At 44.9% G+C, this 22541-nt stretch overlaps 1 protein-coding gene across 2 annotated transcripts in view; it reads left to right on the forward strand.

Annotated features, from left to right (window-relative positions):
- SLC25A48 (solute carrier family 25 member 48) overlaps positions 1-21962 on the forward strand; it is a 47744-nt gene extending 25782 nt beyond the window's left edge. The window contains exons 6-8 of one of the 2 annotated variants that reach the window (XM_047778677.1): positions 2153-2286; positions 18353-18482; positions 21598-21658. In XM_047778677.1, coding sequence (XP_047634633.1) covers positions 2153-2286; positions 18353-18475 — 257 coding nt within the window. In that variant the 3' untranslated portion in view covers positions 18476-18482; positions 21598-21658. Of the gene's footprint in view, positions 1-2152; positions 2287-18352; positions 18483-21597 lie in introns of both variants that reach the window. The other variant, XM_047778678.1, reaches the window with a different exon arrangement.
- The last annotated feature ends 579 nt before the right edge of the window (positions 21963-22541 follow it).

Raw genomic sequence — 22541 nt, forward strand, 5'->3', positions numbered from 1 at the left:
TGCGAGGATTTCATTAGCCCCAGTTTTCAAAAGAGAAAATTCAGGTTCACAGTGACCAACCCAAGGACACACAGCTAATGCAGACACTGTAACACAGGCCTTGCAGTCAGAAAGATCCAAGTTCAAATCCACACTTAGTCATTTTGTGACCATGGACTGGTTACTTAACGTCCCTACTTAGAGCCCACACTTCATCCCCATTTCACTTAGGGTAAAAGTCAATGACCTTGCAATGGTTTCAAGGCCACTGTCAGCAGCTGGCTGCTTCTTACCCTTCTACACTGGCTTTCTAACCATGCCCTTACCTGCTCTGCTTTAGCCACATTTTGATGCGCCTTCTGTGTGCCAGCAGGGCCTTTGTACTTGCTATTCCTGCTCTTGGATTTAGCAAAGTCATCAGGGACTTTGACAAGACCCATTCTGATAAAGAAAAAGAGGAATCAGGAGAGAATGGGATGAAAGAAGTAGGAGAACCCAAGTACACAGCACACTTCTAAGGGCTTTGACTGTGCCGTAATGAGGAAGAGAGAAACGCAGCCACAACCAGAGAGGAGTGTGGAAACGGAGGAATTGCTTTTTTCTTTTCTTTTTTTTTTTTTTTTGCTTTTTAGGGCCATACCAGCAGCCTATGGCAGCTCCCAGGCTAGAGGTCGAATCAGAGCTGTAGTTGCTGGCCCACGCCACAGCCATAGCCACGCCAGATCCGAGCCGCGTCTGCAACCTGCACCACAGCTCACGGCAATGCCGGATCCTCCCTGACCCAGTGAGTGAGGCCAGGGATCGAACCCACATCCTCATGGATAATAGTTGGATTGGTTTCTGCTGAGCCACAATGGGAACTCCGAGGACTGCTTCTTCAGGAGGCTGATACCATAGCGTGTTGGATGCAGATGGGAAAGGTTCCCTGAGGAGCAGAAATGTGTCATTCTTCCTCCTCCTCCTGGATCAGCTGTGGTTGATGCTCGGGAAAAACATAACAACACTGGCATCTTAGACCGAACCCCAGCGCTCTCCCTCCCCGAAGGTGCCTGAAGCCCAGCCTGGAGCCCAGCTCCAGCAAGTGCCCAGTGTTGGCTGAGAGGCTATACAAGGCCTGGCTGCTCTCATTCCTGGAGAGAGCAGGTCTGTGTGGCCTGGCAGACAAGCCTGCTTTTATGAGACCCTCACCCGTGGGCTGAGGAACAGGGGAGTGTGGCATAGTAGCCCCTGGGCTGGCCCAAGGGAAAGCAGCCCCACTTATCCCAGCAGGAGAGAGGAGAGGTCCAGAGGGTTCCCAGAGGCCCAGGGGCAGGAGACGGGAATGAGCGGAGGGCCGGGGATACACTAAGACCTCTTCAGGGCACTGCTGGGCAGCAGTTGCAAAACTTTGCACACCAGCTGCCTTGGACTTTGGCATCAATCTGTTTTTCTTTCCCCATCAAAGAATGTGCCAATTTCTGTGTTTACACGATAACCGGACGTTGTTTTCTTATAGTCCTTTAAAGTCACACAGGTGCTCAAACCAGGGCACCCGAGCTTACCCAGTGAGGTTGAGCCAGTGGCACATGGTTCCCAGGCTTCTGTTCCACATCACAGGAAAAGATAAAAGCTTTTTAAAGACCTGTCCCTGCTCTTCTCTGCAATCCCTAGGCCGACCTTTCCTTGGCAAGCAGCCTATCTGCTCGTGTTTGTTTAGTGTCTCTGTGTTCAGAGTAAATCCTGCCTCTGGGGAGCCCTGTCCTTCAGCCTCAAGCCTCACCCTGGGCTCTTTCCCCTGTGCCAGGAAAGGTGCTGCAAAGTAGCATGGGGCCTGTTCCTGCTTCTCCAGTGAAAGCTACAACAAAGGCTTGCGCTTAAGGAAACTAGCTGTGGACTTGCCTCTGCGCTAAATGCCGCACATGCAGCAGTTTATATGTCCTTACATCCGCCCCATGAAGATAGGTTTCACAGATGACAGGCCCAAGTCCTAGAGGAGGCAGGAGACTTCTCCAGAGTCCCACAGCAAGTGGCAATGGGGAATCAGGAACCCTCTTCAGAGGTCCTGACTCTGAGCTCTTTCCACATCTCCAAGCAGCTTATTAAGTCTGTGAATTGGGGAAATCTGCAGGGAGCCAGGTCCGCTCGAGACCTCAGCCAGCCAGCCCCTGACACCTGCTTGTGTCTCTCTTTACAGGAGCAATTTCTTGGGGGACGGCAACACCTATGGATGTTGTGAAGAGTCGAATGCAAGCTGATGGGGTTTACGTAAACAAATACAAAGGTGTCCTGGACTGTATCTCCCAGAGTTACCAGAAGGAAGGTCTTAAAGTAAGCCCCCCAGCAGTCATGTGGGTTTGGTGTCAGTCCTGGGAAGGTCGGGTCGGGCATTTGGGGCAATGTGAGATTACAGAGAAGGGAATCAGGATGCTGAGGTGCTGGCAGTTACCATTTATCAAGCCCTTGTTTCCTCTTTGCCTCATGTTGGTGGAGGATGTGGGTGTGCTCCCCAACTGACAGGTTCAGAGAGGACTGCTACCCTACCTGAGGTCACACAGCTGGTGTGTAGCAGATCTGGGGTCTGGACCAGATGGGCTGGAAGCTTCTTCCTCACTCCCTTCTCAGCACCTCACCCTTGCCTCTTCTCCAAGTGGCAAGTCCCAGAACCTCCTCAGCCATCACCTCACACAAGTTCCAGTTCCCTGACCTGTCTTCTGCTTTCCACCACACACCAGTCCAGACTCCATCACCTCTGGTCTCAACTCTGGGGGCAGCCTCCAGCCTGGCCTTATCTCCCTTCTGCTCCTGACCCCAAAGGGCTCGTCCTAAAGCTGAGCCTCTTCTTGTCTCTAAACTGTCCCAGAATGAAGATCAGTTTTCCACATCTGGTATCCAAGGTTATAAACTAATGGATCTTCATCTGTTTTGCCTCCCGTGGCACCCCCTAGCATCCTCATGCTTGTTCTTTTTTGAATGGGCCGCAGCTGTCTTGGTGTGCCTCTTAGAGTCAGCAAACTTGAGTTCAGAGCCAGGCCTGCCTGCTTGTGAGCTAGGGGAATCCAAGCAATTTCACCTCTCTGGGCCTCAATTCCTCCAATGATAAGCAACCCTATCATGAATGGCAGGGATAATTTGTAGGTTAAATTAAATGAGGCATATAAAAAGTACTCAGTTTAATGCATAATACCTAGAGACCATTTAGGAAGAGGTAGCCATTTATCATTAGTATTAGTAATTTTATTAGTGTTAATGTTACACCCAACCTCTGGGCCTTATCACGTGGCCGTCTCATGTCAAGTCCTCTGCTCTTTCCTAATTGCCTACTCCAGTGCGTCCAAACTTCTATTTTTTTCTTCCAGTGGGCGCTGGAACTTCTCCTCTGGAACCCTGGACTTCCACAAAGGCTCTCTCATCTGTGTGTGACTGCCCCTGTCACTGTTCTCCAGGTGCTCCTGGACTGCAGCCAAGAATGGCTGGAGCCATTTCACAGCTACTGCAGGTTTCGCTGCCATTTCTGAGGTCACTTTGCCTATTACCTGATGCACAGATGGGCAAGACTCTTCTGGGGTCCCTTGGTGTATTGTGCTGTATCTCACAGCTCCCACAGCACTTCCGTTCCTGGATGGATGCTGAATTTTGTTGCTGAAGTGAGCGCAAAGAGGGACCTCTTGTGCTGCCACGATGCTGGCGTTACTCTCCCCATATACTTTTTCTCAAATTTTTATGTCTTCATACAGCTTCATGTCATTGTTTAGTGACATTTTATTTCAACCTGAATAACTCCCTTGAGCATTTCTTACAGGGAGGTCTAGTGATAATGGATTCCCCCAGCTTTTGTTTACTTGAGAACGTCTGAGTTTCTCCCTCACTCTTGAAGCATAGTTTTTTCTGGATAGAGGATCTTTGGTTGACACGTCTTTTTCTTTTAGCACTTTGGATATATTGGCCCATTGCCTTCTGGCCTCTGGAGTTTCTAATGAATAATCTGCTGAAAGTCTTATTGAGGATCCTTTGTAATGAGTCACTTCTTTCTTGCTGCTTCCGTGATTGTCTCTTTATCTTTCAAAAGTGTATTATAATGTGTCTTGGTGTGAGTCTCTTTGAGTTCATCTTACTTGGAGTGCATCCTGCTTCTTTACTGTTTATATTTATGTCTTTTATCAAATGTGGGAAGTTTATGGCCATTATTACTTCAGATATACTCAGCTCCTATCTCTCTCTCTCATCTCCTTCTTGGACTCTCCAGTGAATATGTCGATTGGTATGATAGTTTCCCACAAGTTGCTTAGGCTCTATTTAGTTTTCTTCAATGTTTTTTTTTTTTTCTTTATGTATCTCAGGCTCAATAATTTCTCTTGTCCTAACTTCAGGTTTGCTAGTTCTTTCTTCTGCCTGCTCAAATAAATCCTTGAATCCTTCTAGTGAATTTTTCATTTCAGTTGCTCATTAGGTACTTTTCAGAGCCGGAATTTCTGTTTGGTTTATTTCTTTTCTTTTTTTTCTTTTTCTTTTCTTTCTTTCTTTTCTTTTTTTTTTTTGTCTTTTTGCCTTTTCTAGGGCCACTTCTGCAGCATATGGAGGTTCCCAGGCTAGGGGTCTGATCAGAGCTATAGCTGCTGGCCTACACCAGAGCCACAGCAACACAGGATCCGAGCCATGTCTGTGATGTACAGCATAGCTCATGGCAACGCTGGATCATCAACCCACTGAGCGAGGCCAGGGATTGAACCCACAACCTCATGGTTCCTAGTCGAATTTGTTAACCACTGAGCCACAATGGGAACTCCTGTTTGGTTTATTTCTGAGTTTTCTGTTTCTTTATTGATATTTACATTTCATTCACATATTTTCTTAACTCTCTTTACATCTCTCTTTAGTTCTTAAAGCATCTTTTAAAAAGATATTTTAAAGTCTTTGTCAAGTAGCATGCTCTCAGGTCTTCTTTGGGGACACTTTCTGTTGATTTTTTTTTTCCTTTGGATGAACCATACTTCCCTGTTTCTTGTATGCCTTGTGACTTTTTACTGGAAAATAATTATTTGAATCTAACAATGTGGTAGCTCTAGAAATCACACTCCCTCTCCAGGATGTAGTGGGTTTTTGTTTTTGACTGTTGTAGGCTATCTCTGTACCAAAGATTAACCTGAGGCATAAACTTAAGGTTTTCATGTTTTTTTTTCTGAGCCTATGCTTTTTCTGAGTCATGTGCAGTCAGTCACTTCCTAATTTTCTTCATACCTGCAGTTGCTTTTGAATGTCATAGTCTTTAGTATGTGGCTCCCAAAAGAGAAGAATGAAGAGAAGAGAAAGGGGCATCATCCCTTTAAATTCCCTGGAAATCACTTCAGCCAGAGGAGGAGGGGCTTGCAGAATGGGAGAAGGTTAAACAAGAATGACCGCCCTCCTCTTGGCACCTTGTGATCAGAAACAGCAATCAGTGACCAGAACACAGCTGTCCAATGTTTGGAAGGCAAAGTTCTCATTGCCCACCCTTGTTCCAGCAAGCCGTGTGCAGGTTGCTCCAGGAACATGTGCACAGTCATTTGCCAAAGGGCTTGGGGGGGGGCGGGTAGGTAGCTGCTGCTGTTCTAAGAGCCCTCACTGACTGAAATTAACCACTGCCCAAACCATCTCCTGGAATTTTCAAGAGTCATTAAAACTCCAGGGGTTCTAAAATAGTTACATTGAACAAGTTCTGCAGAATGGTTGCCTAGGTAAGAAGACAAATTCCTGGTATTTTTTTACTGTCATGTTGCTAGAAGTCTCATCTCAGTTGTCTTTTTCCCCTAGTTTTTTTTTAACATTTTTTTTTATTATTCAATGAATTTATTACATTATAGCCGTACAGTGATTATCACAATCCAGTTGTATATCATTTCCATCCCACACCCCCAGCTCATTGCCCCAGCCCCCACCCACACTGTCTCCTTTGGAAACCATAAATTTTTCAAAGTCTGTGAGTCAGTATCTGTTCTGCAAAGAAGTTCATTCTGTCCTTTTTTCAGATTCCACATGTAAGTGATAGATAGATAGCATTTGATGTTGGTTTCTCATTATCTGACTGACTTCACTTAGCATGATAATTTATAAGTCCACCCACCCGTGTTGCTAAAAATGCTGTTATTTCGTTCCTTTTAATGGCTGAGTAATATTCCATGTGTATATGTACCACAGCTTCTTTATCCACTCCTCTGTCAAAGGACATTTAGGTTGTTTCCATGTCTTGGCTGTTGAAAAGAGTGCTGCGATGAACACTGGATGAACATGTGTCTTTTCGAGTCATGGTTTTCTCTGGATAGATGCTCAGGGGTGGGATTGCTGGGTCAAACGGTAGTTCTATTTTTAGTTTTCTGAGGGATCTCCATACTGCTTTCCACAGTGGTTGCACAAATTTACAATCCCACCAACAGTGTACTAGCGTTCCCTTTTCTCTACACCCTCTCTGGAGCTTATTGTTTATAGACTTTTTGATTATGGTCATTCTGGCTGGCTTAAGGTGGTACCTCATAGTGGTTTTTATTTGCATTTCTCTAATGATGAGTGATGTTGAACATCTTTTCATGTGTTTTTTGGCCATCTGTATGTCTTCTTTGGAGAATTGTCTGTTTAGATCTTCTACCCATTTTTTGTTGGGTTTTTTTTTTTTTTTTGGTATTTATAAATTTTGGAGATTAATCCCTTGTCAGTTGATTCATTTGGAAATATTTTCTCCCATTCCGTGGGGTTGTCTTTTCGTGTTGTTTAGGGTTTCCTTTGCTATGCAGAAACTTTTACGTTTAATTAAGTCCCATTTGTTTATTTTTGCTTTTACTGTCATTACTCTAAGAGGTGGATCTGAGAAGATGTTTCTGTCATTTATGTCAGAGAGGGTTTGGCGTATGTTTTCCTCTAAGAGTTTTATAGTGTCTGGTCTTATATCTAGGTCTTTAATCCATCTGGAGATAATTTTTGTGTATGGTGTTAGAGAGTGTTCTAATTTCATTCTTTTATATGTTGTGTATGGTGTTAGGAAGTGTTCCGATTTCATTCTTTTACATGAGGCTGTCCAGTGTTCTCAGCACCACTTATTGAACAGGCTGTCCTTTCTCCATTGTATATTCTTGCCTCCTTTGTCATAGATTAGTTGACTATAGGTGCATGGGTTTAATTCTGGGCTTTCTATCCTGTTCCACTCATCTATATTTCTGTCTTTGTGCCAGTACCATATGGTTTTGATGACTGTTGCTTTGTAGTATAGTCTGAAGTCAGGGAGCCTGATTCCTCAAGCTCCATTTTTCTTTTTCAGGATGTCTTTGGCTATTCTGGGTCTTTTGTGCTTCCAAACAAACTTTAAAATGTTTTGTTCGAGTTCTGTGAAAAATGTCCTAGGTAATTTGATAGGGAGTGCATTGAATCTGTAGATTGTCTTGGGTAGTATAGTTATTTTGATAATATTGACTCTTCCAATCCAAGAGCATGGTATGTCTTCCCATCTGTTTGTGTCATCTTTGATTTCTTTCATCAGTGTCTTATAGTTTTCAGAGTACAGGTCTCTTTGGGTAGGTTTACTCCTAGGTATTTTATTCTTTTGGATGCGATGGTAAACGGGATTGCTTCCCTAATTTTTCTTTCTGATCTTTCATTGTTATTATGTAGAATTGCCATCGATTTTGGTTTATTAATTTTCTATCCTGCGACTTTACCAAATTCATTGATGAGCTCTAACAGTTTTCTGGTAGAGTCTCTAGGATTCTCTAGGTATAGTATCATGTCATCTACAAATGATAGTTTTACTTCTTCCTTTGTAATTTGAATTCCTTTTATTTCTTTTACTTCTCTGATTGCTGTGGCTAGGACTTCCAAACCTATGTTGAAGAGTAATGGTGAGAGCAGGCATCCTTGTCTTGCTCCTGATCTCAGTGGGAATTCTTTCAGCTTTTCACCATTGAGAATGATGTTTGCTGTGGGTTTGTCATATATGGCCTTTATTATGTTGAGGTAGGTTCCCGCTATGCCCATTTTCTGAAGGGTTTTTATTAGAAATGGATGTTGGATTTTGTCAGAGGCTTTTTCTGCATCTCTTGAGAGGATCATATGGTTTTTATTCTTCATTTTGTTAATGTGGTGTATCACACTGATTGATTTGCAGATATTGAAGAATCCTTGCATCCCTGGGATAACTCCCACTTGATCATGATGTACAATCCTTTTAATGTATTTTTGGATGTGGTTTGATAGTATTTTGTTGAGGATTTTTGCATTGATGTTCATCGGTGAAACTGGCCTGTAGTTTTCTTTTTTTGTGGTATCTTTGTCTGGTTTTGGTATCAGGGTGATGGTGGCCTGATAGAATGAGTTTGGGAGTGTCCCTTCCTCTGCCATTTTTTGAAATATTTTCCAAAGGATAGGTATTAGCTCTTCTCTAAATGTTTGTTAGAATTTGCCTGTGAGGCCATCTGGTCCTGGACTTTTGTTTGTTGGAAGTTTTTTAATCACGGTTTCAATTTCAGTACTTGTGATTGGCCCATTCATCTTTTCTGTTTCATCTTGGTTTAGTCTTGGAAGAGTGTACTTTTCTAAGAATGTGTCCATTTCTTCTAGGTTGTCCATTTTATTGGCGTATAGTTGCATATAGTAGTCTCTTATGATCCCTTGTATTTCTGTGATGTCTGTTGTTATTTCTCCTTTTTCATTTCTAACTTTATCAGTTTGAGTCCTCGCTCTTTTTTTCTTGATAAGTCTGGCTAAGGATTTATCAGTTTTGTTGATCTTTTCAAAGAACCAGCTTTTCATTTCACTGACCTCTTCTATAGTTTCCTTTTTTTCTCTATCATTGATTTCTGCTGTGATCTTCATGATTTCTTTCCTTCTACTAACTTTAGGTCTTGTCTGTTCTCTCTCAAGCTGCTTTAGATGTAAAGTTAACTTGTTTATTTGAGCTTTTTCTTGTTTCCTGAGGTGAGCTTGTATTGCTATAAACTTTCCTCTTAGAACAGCTTTTGCTGCACCCCATAGGTTTTGGAGTGTCATATCTTCATTGTCATTTGCTTCTAGGTATTTTTTAATTTCCTCTTTGATTTTTTTCAGTGATCCATTGGTTGTTTAATAGCATGTTGTTTAGTTTCCACGTGTTTGTGTTTTTTTGCAGTTTTTTTCTTGTTGTTGATTTCGAGTCGTGTAGCATTGTGGTCGGAAAAGATGCTTGATATGATTTCAATTTTCTTAAAGTTACTGAGGTTGGATTGGTAGCCCAGGATGTGATCAATCTTAGAGAATGTTCCATGTGCACTTCAGAAGAATGTGTATTCTGTTGCTTTTGGATGAAATGTCCTATAAATACCTATGAAGTCCATCTGGTTTAATGCTTCATTCAGGGCCTTTGTTTCCTTATTGATTTTCTGTGTGGTTGATCTGTCCATTGCTGTAAGTGGTGTGTTAAAGTCCCCCACTATTACATTACTGTGTTATTGTTGATTTGTCCTTTTAAGGTTGTTAGCAGTTGCCTTATGTGTTGTGGTGTACCTGTGTTGGATGCATAGATATTTCAAATTGTTGTATCTTCTTCTTGGATTGATCCTTTGATCATTAGGTAGTGACCTTGCTTTTCCCTTAAAATAGTCTTCATTTTAGAGTCTATTTTGTCTGTTATGAGTATTGCCACTCCAGCTTTCTTTTGATTCTCATTTTCATGGAATATTTTCTTCCATCCTCTCACTTTCAATTTGTATGTGTCCCTAGAAGTGAAGTGGGGCTCTTGAAGACAGCATATATATGGGTCTTGTTTTTGTATCCACTCAGCCAGTCTATGTCTTTTGGTTGGGGCATTTAGCCCATTGACATTTAAGGTAATTATTGATATGTATGTTCTTATTGCCATTTTATTAATTGCTTTGGCTTTGTTTTTGTTGCTCTTTTTTCTTCCCTTCTTCTCGTGTTCTCTCCTCTTCTGGTTTGATGTCTATCTTTAGTGTTGTATTTGAGTTGACTTTTCTTGTTTGTTTGTGTATCAGTTGATCTGTTGATCATATCAATAGATTTTTGGTTTGTAGTTGCTCTGAAATTTTGATATGAGTCTATATAAATACAAGATTGTTTTAAGTGGTTGATCTCTTAATTGCAAGTGCATCTCCAGTGTTCTGCATTTGTACCCTCCTCTTCTCATAATTTCTGATTTTGGTGGCATAGTTGTGTGTGGATGATTTCGTATATACCTTTATTGGTGAGCTTTGTCATTTGTGGTATTTTTGTTTCTGGTTGAGACCTTTTCTCTTCCACCTAGAGAAGTTCCTTTAGTATTTGTTGTAAAGCTGGTTTAGCCTTGCTGAATTCTCTTAGCTTTTGCTTATCTGTGAAGCTTTTGATTTCTCTTTCAAATCTGAATGAGAGCCTTGCTGGGTAAAGTAATCTTGGTTGGAGGTTTATTTCCTTTCATCACATTAAGTATATCTTGGCACTCCCTTCTGGCCTGCAGAGTTTCTGCTGAAGAATCTGCCTATAACCTTATCAGGGTTCCCTTGTATGTTATTTGTTTCTTTTCCCTAGCTGCTTTCAATATTTTCTCTTTGTCTTTAATTTTGGTCAGTTTGATTAATATGTGTCTCGGGGTGTTCCTCCTTGGGTTTATTTTATATGGTACTCGTTGTGCTTCCTGGATTTGAGTGATTGGTTGCTTTCCCATGTTAGGGAATTTTTCGGCTATTATCTCTTTGAATATTTTTTTTGGTCCCTTTCTCTCTCTCTTCTCCTTCTGGCACCCCTATAATACAGAGGTTGGTGTGTTTAATACTGTTCCAGAGTTATCTGAGACTCTTTTCAGTTGTCTTCAATCTTTTTTCTCCTTTCTGTTCCGCAACCGTAATTTCTACCAATCTATCCTCCACCTCAGTTATTTATTCTTCTGCCTCCTGAATTCTGCTGTTGGCTGCTTCTAATGAATTTTTTATTTCAGTTATTGTATTTTGCATCTCTTCTTGTTTAAGTTTTATATCTTGTATCTCTTTGCTCAGTGTTTCCTCAGTGTCTTGCATCATCTTCAGCATCAACAGTCTAAAGTCTTTTTCCTGGATGCTGAGAATCTCCTGATCACTTAGCTGATTTTCTGGGGTTTTTCCTTTCTCCCTCATCTGGGTTATAGTTCTCTGTCTTTTCATTTTTATAAGTTTTTGATGTGGTGACCTTTTTACCGATAATAGAGTTATAGCCTCTCTTACTTCTGGTGTCTCCCCCTTTGTGGCTGAAGTTGGTATGTGGGCTTGCTGTAGGCTTCTTAATGGGAGGGACTGGTGCCTGCCCAATGGTAGATGGGGCTGATTCGTATCCCTCTGGTGGTTGGGGTTTTGTCTCTGGGTGAGATTAGAAACTGTGTGCCTGGGAGGTCTTGAGGCAGCCTGTTTACTGGTGGGTGGGGCTGTGATCCCACCTGGATTATTGTTTGGCCTGGGGGTTCTCAGCACTGATGGGTGGGGCCAGCTTTTCCCAAAATGGCCACCTCCAGAGAAAGGCAGCTGCTGAATATTCCCAAGAGCTTTGTTTCCAATGCCCTTCCTCCATAACAAGCCATATTCACCCCTGTTTTCCCAGGAGGCCCTCCAAGTACTGCAGTCAGGTCTGACCCAGATTCCTATGGAGACTTTGCTTTGCCCTGGAACCCAGTGCACGGGAAAGTCCTTGTGCACCTTTTAAGAATGGGGTCTCCATTTCCTCCAGTCCCATGGAACTCCTGTGCACAAGCCCCACTGGTCTTCAATGCTAGATGCTCCAGGGGCTCTTTCTCCCAGTGCCAGATTCCCATGCGTGGAGGTTTGACGTGGGGCTCAGAACTCTCACTCCTGTAGGTGATTCTCTGTGATATAGTTACTTTCCAGTCTGTGGGGCTTCCCACCCGGGAGGTATGGGGTTGCTTATATGATGTAATCACCCCTCTTGTTGCCTCTTCTTTGTCTTCTGGAGTAGGTATCTTTTTGAAAGTTTCTGGTCCATTTGGTTGAAGATTGCTCAGTATTTGGTTGTAAATTTTGTTGTTTTTAGGAGAGGAGTTGAGGTCCAGTCCTTCCATTCTGCTGTCTTAATCCCATCTCTCCCCCAGTTTTATTGCGATATAATTGACATGTAGCACTGTAGACATTTAAGGTGTACAACATAATGATTTGACTGTGATTTGATTGACATATATAATGACATGATTACCACAGTAAGTTTAGTGAACGTCTTTTATATAGACACAAAAGTAAAGCAATAGAAATAAATTTCTTTTCCTTGTGATGAGAACTCAGGATTTATTCTCTTAAGAACTTTCATATGTAATGTACAGCAGTGTTAATTATATTTATCGTGTTGTATATTATATCCCTAGTATTCATCTCATAACTAGAAGTTAGTACCTTTTGACTACCTTCATCTAATTCTCCCACCCTGACCCTTCACTTCTGATAACCACAAATCTGATCTCTTTTTCAATAAGTTGTTTGTTTTATAAATATAATTTAAATACAACACTATGCTAGTTTCTGGCACACAACATAGTGATGTGATATTTATGTACATTTCAAAATGATCGCCATGATAAGTCTAGTTGCCATCTATCAACATATAAAGCTATTACATACATAGTTATTGACATTTCACATCTTTGACTCATTTATTTTGTAACTAAAAGTTTGTACCTGTTAATTTCCCTTACCTATTTCCCTCCTCCCCAACACCCTTCCCCTCTGGCAGTCACCTGTTCATTCTAACTATGACTCTTGTTTCTGTTTAGTTGTGTTTGTTCATTTGTTTTGTGTTATAGGCTCCACATGTAAGTGAACTTACACAGTATTTATCTTTCTCAGTCTGGCTTGGTGTAATACCTTCTAGGTCCAACCATGTTTTCAGAAATGGCAAGATTTAATTCTTTTATGGCTTAGTGATATTCTGTTGTGCATATACACATACACGTATATCTTCTTATCTGTTCGTCTATTGATATCACTTAGTTTTCTTCCATATCATGTGAATAATGGTGCAGTGAACATAGGAGTGTGAATATCTTTTGTAATAACCATTTTCATTTTCTTTAGATAATTAACAAGAAGTGGAAATGCTGGATTGTGTGGTAGTTCTATTTTTAATTTTTTTGAGGGGCCTCTATACTCTTTTCCATAGTGGCCATACCAGTTTACATTCCCACCAACAGTACATGAGGGTTCCCTTATCTCTACATCCTTGCCAACACTTGTTATTTCTTGTCTTTTTGATAATAGCTATTCTGGTTGATGTAAGGTGCTATGTCATTGTGGTTTTGATTTTCATTTCTGTGATTATTAGTAATGTTGAGCATCTTTTAATGTGCACGTTGGCCACCTGTATGTCTTCTTTGGAAAATTACCTATTCAGATTCTTACCCATTTTTTAATGGGGTTGTTTTGTTTTGCAATGTTGATTTGTATGGGTTCTTTGTATATTTTTGATATTAACCTCTTATCAGTTACATCATTTGCAAATACCTTGTCCCATTCAGTAGGCAGCCTTTTCACTTTTTTGGTCGTTTACTTCACTATGAAAAACCTTTTTAGTTTGGTATTGTCCCATTTGTTTATTTTTGTTTTTGTTTCCGTTGCCTGAGGAGACTGATCTCAAAAAATATTGCTAAGACTGATGTCAAAGAGTACAGTACCTGTGTTTTCTTTTATAAGTTCTCTGGTTTCAGGACTTATATTTAAATAATCAACTTTGCATTAATATAGGATGTGAGAAAATAGTCCAGTTTTTATAACACCATTTACTAAAGAGTCTATCTTTTCCCTGTTGTATATTCTTGCCTCTTTTGTCATAGTTTTTTTTTTTTTTTTTGCATTTTTGGCCACCTCATGACATACAGAGTTACTGGGCCAGGGATCAGATCTGAGCCGCGGTCTCAACCTAAGCTGCAACTGCAGCAACACTGGATTCTTAACCCAATGTGGTAGGCCAGGGGTTGAACCCACATCCCAGTGCTCCCAAGATGCTGCTGATCCCATTGCACTGCAGTGGGGGCTCCTCTTTCATCATAGACCAATTGCCTATATAAGTGCAGGTTCACCTCTGGGCACTCTGTTCTGTTCCATTGATCTACATGTCTGTTTTTGTGCCAGTACCATATTGTTTGGTTTATTGTATCTCTGTAGTATAGTTTGAAATTGGGAAGTGTGGTTCTGCCAGCTTTGTTTTTCTTTCTTAAGACTATTTTCACTATTCAGGATCTTTTGTGTTTCCATCCAAATTTTAGAATTATTTATTCTAGTTCTGTGAAAAATGCCATTGATATTCTGATAAGGATTGCACTGAATCTGTAGATTTCCTTGGAGAGTATAGTCTTCTTAACAATAGTAATTGTTCCAATCCATGAGCATGGTATATCTTTCCATCTGTGTCATCCTCAGTGTCTTTCATTAGTGACTTATAGTGTTCCAAGTACAGGTCTTTTACTTCCTTAGTTAGATTTACTCCTAGATTTTTTTTTCTTTTCCCTTTTTTTTTTCCACCACCTTCCTGTGTATTTTTTAATGCAGTTATAAGTGGGATTGTTTTCTTAATTTCTCTTTCTGATAGTTCATTGTTAGCAACAGATTTCTGTATATTAATTTTGTATCCTACAACTTTACTAAATTCATTGATGAGTTCTAGTAGTTTTTGGGTGGCATCTTTAGAATTTCCTATGTGTATCATGTCATCTGCAAGCAGTGACAGTTTTACTTCTTTTCTAATTCCTATTCCTTTTATTTCTTTTTCTTGTCTGATTGCTGTAGCTAGGACTTCTAATACTATGTTGAGTAAAAGTGGCAAGAGTGAACATCTTTGTCTTGTTCCTGGCTGTAGAGGAAATGGTTTCAGCTTTTTACTATTGAGTATGATATTAACAGTGGGCTTGTCATATACAGCCTTTATTATGTTGAGGTGTATTTCCTCTATACACAGTGTATTGAGGACTTTTATCATAAATGGATGTTGAATCAATTGTCTTTTGTATTTTTTTGTTTCTTTTTCCTATTTTCTTTTTATGGCCGTACCTGCAGCATATGGAAGTTCCTAGGCTAGGGGTCAAATCTGAGCTACAGCTGCTAGCCTACACAGCAGCCACAGCCATGCAGGAGCCATATCATTGACTGAAATTATTTACTTACTTGTGTATTATTTGGCTAAAAAAATTTATAGTATGTGAACATAGGAAGCTTCAAAGGGTATAAGAGGATATACTATCTAAATGTCCCTTCTGTGGCTCTAGTCTTATGTCAAAGGTTTCTTGTGATGCATTCTCAGTATATCCCCAGCCTTTACAAACATACATGCTTGTGTTTATGTATGTCTGTATATGTGTTTGCATATAAACATACAGAGTAACATGAGAAAAAAATCCCGCACAGCCCAGGAAAGTTGGCTTGTCTCACCATCAGATGCCCAGCAGGGGCAGGAGGAGCACCTTTTCCCAGGGTGGAGGGATGGCTTCTGTCCCAGTGGGTTGGGTGCTGGCTTTGTGGAGTACCCATGCCCAACCAGTGTTGCTGCAGCTCACTGAGGCTGCAGCTGTTCCCCCTTCCTGATGGAGGAAGAAGTCAGTGACGAATTGGAAAGAAGTGAAACATTAACGATGGAGTTCAGTTTTAGTAGCTCCTTGAAACTCAGTGATTACCAGTAAAGCAGCCTCTATGATAAGAGGAACTAGCTGTCCATGGGCTTTCAGGGCATCTCAATCCGAACAGAAGAAAGGTGATGTCGTTTTGGATCCATTCTCTGCCTGCTGTGAAGATCTCCTAAACCACATGGGCCATGGCTCTCACTTGGAGAGTGGTCGTCTGAACTAAGGAAGCTGCAGCAGGGACTTGATGTCCCTTAGCACCACAGAGGTGACTGTCATTAAGGGGTTTGTGACGGTGGGATGAGACTGGATGACTCTAAGGAGAGATGGAGAGGACCATTTGCACGTAGACAAGCTTCCTGAGGCACCAGAGTTAGTTACTCTTTGGCCTGTCATTCGGGGGTATAGAGCCCTCCCTCCTCTCCAGGAACCCCCCACTACCACAGGCACCACCATGACTCTTTCAGCCCAGAGACCCTTCCTTTTTCCTGTCAGGGAGTTTTGTCCATTCATTCATTCATTCATTCTTTCTTCTGGGCATCCATCTATCCATTGATTCATTTAATAAGCTTAATAGAGGGTCCTCCAGGCCAAGCACAGAGCAGGTGCTAGGGATTCAAAGTGAGCCACACACACCACCCTGCCCTCACTACCCTGACTGGACTGTTAATGAGAGGATAGACAAGTCATAGGTGATTGGAAGATGGTGTGAAAAGGGCTGTGATGGCAGAGATACTGAGTGCGCGAAGGCAGTGGGCCATAATCCTACTTGAGGTGACCGTGGAAGGGCTTTGAGAGGGGGTATCCAGGTCTGGGGAGCATCCCAGACCTGGGGGTGGGGGACCAGCTCAGGTTTAGTGTGCGAGAGAGCTGTCGAGGAGTGAGAGGCCAGTATGCTGCCCACAGTGTCAAGTGTAAGAGGCAGCTCAGAGAAGATGCAAGGACAGAGCCTGTGGGTCTTGGCAGGCCAGGGAAGGGTATGGACTTGACCTTGGGCAGTAGGGAGCCATTGAAGCTTCATGAGGAGAGACTTGGTCTAGTGTTTTGTGTTCCAAAAGCGAGAGTGAAAAAGCCAGCAGGTCTGCATTTTGTTTGCCATCTCTTCGCCTCGTAGCAGAGCAGGCCCCAGCTCGAGGGGAGGTCACCTCTGGCTGTCTGAAGTGGCCCATGACTCTCCTTCATGGCCCACTGCTGCGGTAGAGGAGGATCCCACTCCAAGCTGGGGCCTGCCAGGCCTGCCTCACCTTGCAGAGCCCAGCCCGGTGCACACGGGAGGCTCTGTGTGCACCCAGCATGGAATTTTCCTCAGAGCCTGACCTAGTTCCTTGCTGTTACTCAGTCACCCTGGCTGAGCCTGTGGAATTGCAGGAAAGTTAGACAGTAGAGAGGGTTGCTAATGTTACACGGAGCCTGCTTTCCTCCTGCCTCCGTCGCTTCAGGATTCGGCTGGGCCATGTGCTCACTTCTGGGGATTCTGGTCCATCAGCTCCCTTTCCCGGGGCCAAGCCTTCCCCCCCAGGTACACCGAGGCCCTCCTGTCCCCTTCCTGATGAAGCTACTTGTCTCAAGCTCCCACAAGGGCCACTGTGCAGGCACTTCTCCTGAGAGGATGTCACCTGATGTCCTGGCCCATGCCAGTGGCTTGCAGCTGTCCTGACACCACAGTGTCCAGCAACTAAGGGGCTGGATTTCTACCTTTTAAAAATTACAGTACCAGGTCCAGTCCCTAAACAATAAATTACGCAAGAGTCAGTTAACAGGTTTACAGCTCATACCTGACAGTTCTCAGGTCATTCACGCTTGGGTGGTGATGTGCCTTCAGATGTGTAATCTGTTCCCAGAGAAGACATTTAATGACAGCTTCTCCCTCCCCACCCCTCACCAAGGCCTTCATTTGTTGTCATCATGTTGTAGGTCATACCGTAATTACTCCTGAATGGGGCTTATCTCCCCTAGTAGGTTATAAACTTCCCAAAGGCCGGAACCACATTGCGGAGATCAGTGTCCACCCAGCACCAGGCTGGAAGATTGCGGGGGAACCTTAGTCCGTAGGGGTGAAGACACACCTCTTCTTGTATTGAAGGTTGGGTTTAGGCCGCTGGTACCGATACTCCTCAGCACGCCGAGGTGGAGCGCCACCCTGTAAAGATGGCGGCACAGTTGTCAACAGTTAGCGAGCACTTCCTGCATGACAAGCAGTATGAAAATGTCTTTAAAAGCAGCATCTCATGTATTCCCTCCACAGCTGTATGAGGTCCATGGTCTTGTTACTCCCGTCTTACATTGGGAAAATGGATTTCTAAATGTTGCCGTTTTCCAAGGAACACAGCCACTGACTGGCAAAGCTGTGCCCACACTCCACAGGTGTGGTCCTGAGCACAGCCTGAATCCCGCCCACCCTGCTCCTCTGGGGACATCCTGTGAAGCGCCTGTCCTAGTGGTTGGTCCTGGCTGGGCTGTGTCTGACTGCAGAGCGCGTGGGGCTCTGACTTCTCGAGTCCTGGGAACTGGGCACGTGTGCAGGTGTTCCCGAGAGAGAACAGGAGTTAAGCAGGTGTACGTGGTATTCGCAGGACTCGGCAGGTGGCATGTAGTATCTAGCGCATGTGTACTGAGCCTGGGAAGGAACACACCACCAAGGCAGCGTAGGTGGAGGCGAGGGCGTGGCTGGGGGAAGCTGGGGGTCTCCACCTGCAGGGTGGTTTGGGCTCTGGAGGGTCCAGCCTGCGTGGGTGGGCAGCATCGCCAGCCTCGGCCCTGCCCACAGGGGCAGCCCTGCGGAGGGTGCAGGTCAGTGCCCTGTGGTGACGCCGCCTCCTGCCGCAGGTGTTTTTCAGAGGCATCACGGTCAACGCCGTGCGGGGCTTCCCCATGAGCGCAGCCATGTTCCTTGGTTACGAGCTGTCGCTACGGGCCATCCGCGGAGACCACGTGGTGACCAGCCCCTGAGAACCAGGTCAGTGCACCTCCTCCCCAGCCAGTCGTGTCCTCCTGGAGCTCGCAGCTCTCTCTTTTGCCATGAAGATGGTGTGGCGTTCTGAAGTACCCCTCTGTTATTCGTTTCCCTGTTTCATCTGCTTTAATTCTGGGCCAGAATGGCCACCCTTCTTGTCATCAAAAAGCCCTCTGTAACGTCCACCTGTGGCTGGTGGCGAGCTGGGTGCTCAGTAATGAGGTGGGCACAGAACTTCCCTCTCTGTCCTGAGCTCCCTCTCCCTTTCCCGTTCAGCAGCTTCAGTAGCCCTTGGAAAGAAGTGCACTTAGCTTCACTTTACAGGTTCAGTTACCGGGCCAGGACTAAGGACTCAAACCAGGCTTCTTACCCCCCGTTACAAAGGGCCCATCTCCCCACCTCCCTTCTCAACTGAGAGTTGGGTCTGAGAGCCACCAACAGGCTCCCAGAGCCCTGGAGGAGAGCCTCTGCCACCGTCTGTGCCTTCCACACCCTCTCCTTTTCCTCTTCTCTTCGTGGAAAGGTCACTGCAGCTGAAGGAATCTCAAGACAGAAATCTGAACCAGTGACTCCCTTGCTCCCGTGGCCTCCATAGCTCCCCGTTGCTTTCTGGGTTAAGCATCAGTCCCTAGCAGCCTCGTCCTCACCAGCATCCTAAACGTACCATCCTCACTCTCGCCTCTGGGTCTTTGGGCATGCTGCCCCTGCCTGACGCCCTCTTCTCAGGCCTCCCCCTTGTCCTTGGCCTCACCAGCTGCTCTTGGCCATCCAGGCCTTGGTATAGATGTCTCCTCCAGGAAGCCTGCCCTGATACCTCACAGGAGGAGGTCCACCTGCTGTGGGCTCCCTCCTCCAGCCCCTGCTCAGCCCCTCCCCTCTGGTTGGTAACTGCTTGCCAACGCTTATCATTCCCTGGCCAGCACAAAAGTTCCAGGAGCACTGTCATCGTTTTTTCATCTCCATATCACTAGTGCTGCCACAAAGCCTGGCACACAGATGGCCGCTGGAAACACGCTGAGTAGGTGGATGATCAGCCTCCATATCCCCGCAGTTCCTTCTCTCCTTTGCTCCCTGTCTCTCCTTCTCTGGCCTCCAACTAGCTATCTGCAGAGCTCAGAAGACAAAGTACGATGAGTGTCTGAATTTTCTAGAAAACAGGAAACCGTTTTGTATCAGCCGTGGTGACGGCAAACTCTCTCAGGAAGGGTGGTCCTCATCAGGCAGGTCTAGCCAGTGTCCCCTCTGCCTGTCCGGGGGCATCTGGGTCCTGCTGGGGTGCGTGGGCGGGGCCAGACCCCAGAGCCCGGGGAAAGGCAGGCTGGGTGGGGCTGATGAGAGGGACCCAGGCCCAGCCCTGGATGCTGGCTTTCAGTCCCATGCTTTGGGTTTTTACTAAAGTACCCACATTCAGTTTTCCTGCCTTTCTATCCTCGCTTACAAAAGGAAAAAGGTAGCGACACATTTTGCACAATTAAATATCCTGGATAAAGAGTCACTGTACTTGGGTTATGTCCAGATTAGGGAAGAGATGTCTTCCCTGTGCCCAGATATTGGCCACGTCCCCGTTTTAAAGTTGAAAGTGACTTTTTAAAAAGCCCCATCATAAAATCAGTGCATTTTCGTCATAGAAAAAAATGGAAAATACAAACAAACAGAACAAAATAAAAATCCCTATAATCCTATGACCTCGTGAATATTTTTCCAACTCTTTATCCCTAAAATGGTATCTAAAGTTACACAATATGCTATAACCCCCTTTTTAATAGTTCAGGACCACTTTTCCACATGATTAAATCTTCATCTGCAGGGCGGTTTTAATGCCAAGGCTTCACAGATCCCACAGTCACTGGCTGCTTGTCTGAGCTGTGGCACCGCCACTTGTGACTGCCCTGGTGACTGGCTGCTTCGGCAGGAAGGAAGGCATTTCTGGCAATCCTAATCCTCATTATCCTGGATTTGGCTTTTCGGAGCAGTGACCACCCAGGTTGGAAGCTTTTCCTTCCAAAAGTGCCTGAGAGGACAAGGGCCACAGATGTCTGTCTGTCTGCCTTTCCTCTACTGGGGTGGAGAGGGGGCTCGTGCCTCTCAGGTGGAAGACGGGGTTCCCAGTGACTTTTCTGGAGCCTCATCTTGAACAGGCCTCACCCCAGGAGTTCATCTTTCTGCTCTAACCCAAGAACACCAATGCCCTTTCCACGAGTCCTGGATCTGAATTTGCCAAGGAGCGCTGTGATCTCAGACAGATCATGCTCTAGGTGGCACTAACACCCACTTGTTGAAGGCCAGTGCCCGCCTCATAGGCTCGGCTGAGGATGGGTCGGGATGGGTGCTTAGCCAAGTAAGGAGCCTGCAGTTCCTAAGAGGTTGAAGGATGGTGTCTGTTTACATTCCCCAGAGCAGGTGGTGGGAAGAGCATGGCATGACGTTGTTTCCAGGTGCCCGCAGGGCGTAGAGCCCCGCCCCACGCAGCTCCAGCATCCTTCCAAACACCAGATAGAGAGCCCCCCCGCCGCCCCCGAGAAGCCCAGCGGAGGAAGAGCCCTTCCCTCTCGTCATCCACTCACTCACTCCTCTCCGAGATCACACATGTCCCGGTGTGGCCCAGAGACCATGCAGTGGTGGTTTTGTGATGTGATCAGTTTTATCTGTTCATATGGAGAAACCAGAAACAAACAATACAAGGAAGGTGACGTTTGGTGACACAAGTGGGGCTCTAGCCACTGCCCAGAGGGTCAGCTCTTAGGCTTGTCTGAAACCTATGAATTCAAGTCCACCATCCCTACGCTCCCGCCAGGATCCCCTGCCCCTAGAACCTTCCCTGGAATGCTGCTGGTCTGCTTTTGGCCATGACATTCAGACGTCATTGGTCCACTTTCAACTGTGGGAAAATTCATTTTCAAGGCAAGACAATACATTTTTTCCCCATGATAATTTGTATTGAGCATTTATAAATAACCCCAGACAGCCTTATAGCCTCTCCCCAGTCTGTTCTCATGGTGATACTTTGCCAAGTGTTGCTTCACAGAAACAGTTTCCAGATGGATTGTTTGACTCCTGGAGCTTGCTGACTTATAACCCTGGTTAAATGAAAGTCTTACCTTTCCTCCTTTTTCCTCAGGGCCAGCATCACCTGTTCAGGGCCTCATTCTGCTACAACTGATGCTACGGGCAGTGTCTCCAGATCATGCGGTAGTGAATTTACCAAAGGGAAAGAAAGCCTCCCTGCCCACCTCTGAGCCAATGGTACTCACCTTGGAATCCATTCTTTCCCAATTGCAAGCACTCTGTTCCTCACCGCCGGGCTGGGGCCGCTGCGCTGCTACCTTGGAAGGACCATCAATTCAGCAGCATTTATGTCAGGTCCTCACTGGCACCTGGAATCAGGATAAAATAGACCCCACCCCCACGACTGCTGTAAACTCACTGGCAATTCATGGAGGAGCTGGTGTTGTCTCCAGGTTTCCAAATAAAAACGTTTCTGTATGAGATGCTTCTGCCTGGCTTCCGAGGGACGGGCCACCCTCACGCTTCCCTCTGTTTAGACCCCTGTAGATGTCGCCAGCCCAGAGAGGAGCTCACTCCACGCAGGCGAGAGGTGGAACTCAGGATGGCGAGCTTGGCTCCTTTCCCCAGCGACCGAAGGTGGGCAGGGAGGGCGCAGGTCTTGGAAAGGACAGCAGAGGGCTGGCCAGGAGCCTTGCTGGAGGTTTCCCTCTGCAGCGCCTCTGGGGGCAGCATGGAGAGCAGGTGGGTGGGCGTTTCTCTGGGCCTTATTTTCACATGGAGAACAAAACAAATTCCTTGTCCACAGTGACTTCCATTACGATGTCATTAATCTAAATTTTACTTCGTGCTGGGACACGGGGGCCTTTGCTTTTGCTGTTCTGTAGCTTGTGTTCATGACGCCAGTCCCCCTTCTTTGCCCACGAGAGTCGTCCCTAATCGGTTCCTCCGGACCTAAAGGCAGCTTCAGAATCCCTCTCAACACAGTGTCCTGGGAAGGCACCACCAGCCAGTCTGATGGCTTTCTTCCTGGCCTAAGTCCCAGTGGGGAAGATACTC

The sequence above is a fragment of the Phacochoerus africanus genome, chromosome 4, assembly GCF_016906955.1.
Source record: "Phacochoerus africanus isolate WHEZ1 chromosome 4, ROS_Pafr_v1, whole genome shotgun sequence".
In the NCBI taxonomy this organism is placed as follows: Eukaryota; Metazoa; Chordata; class Mammalia; order Artiodactyla; family Suidae; genus Phacochoerus; species Phacochoerus africanus.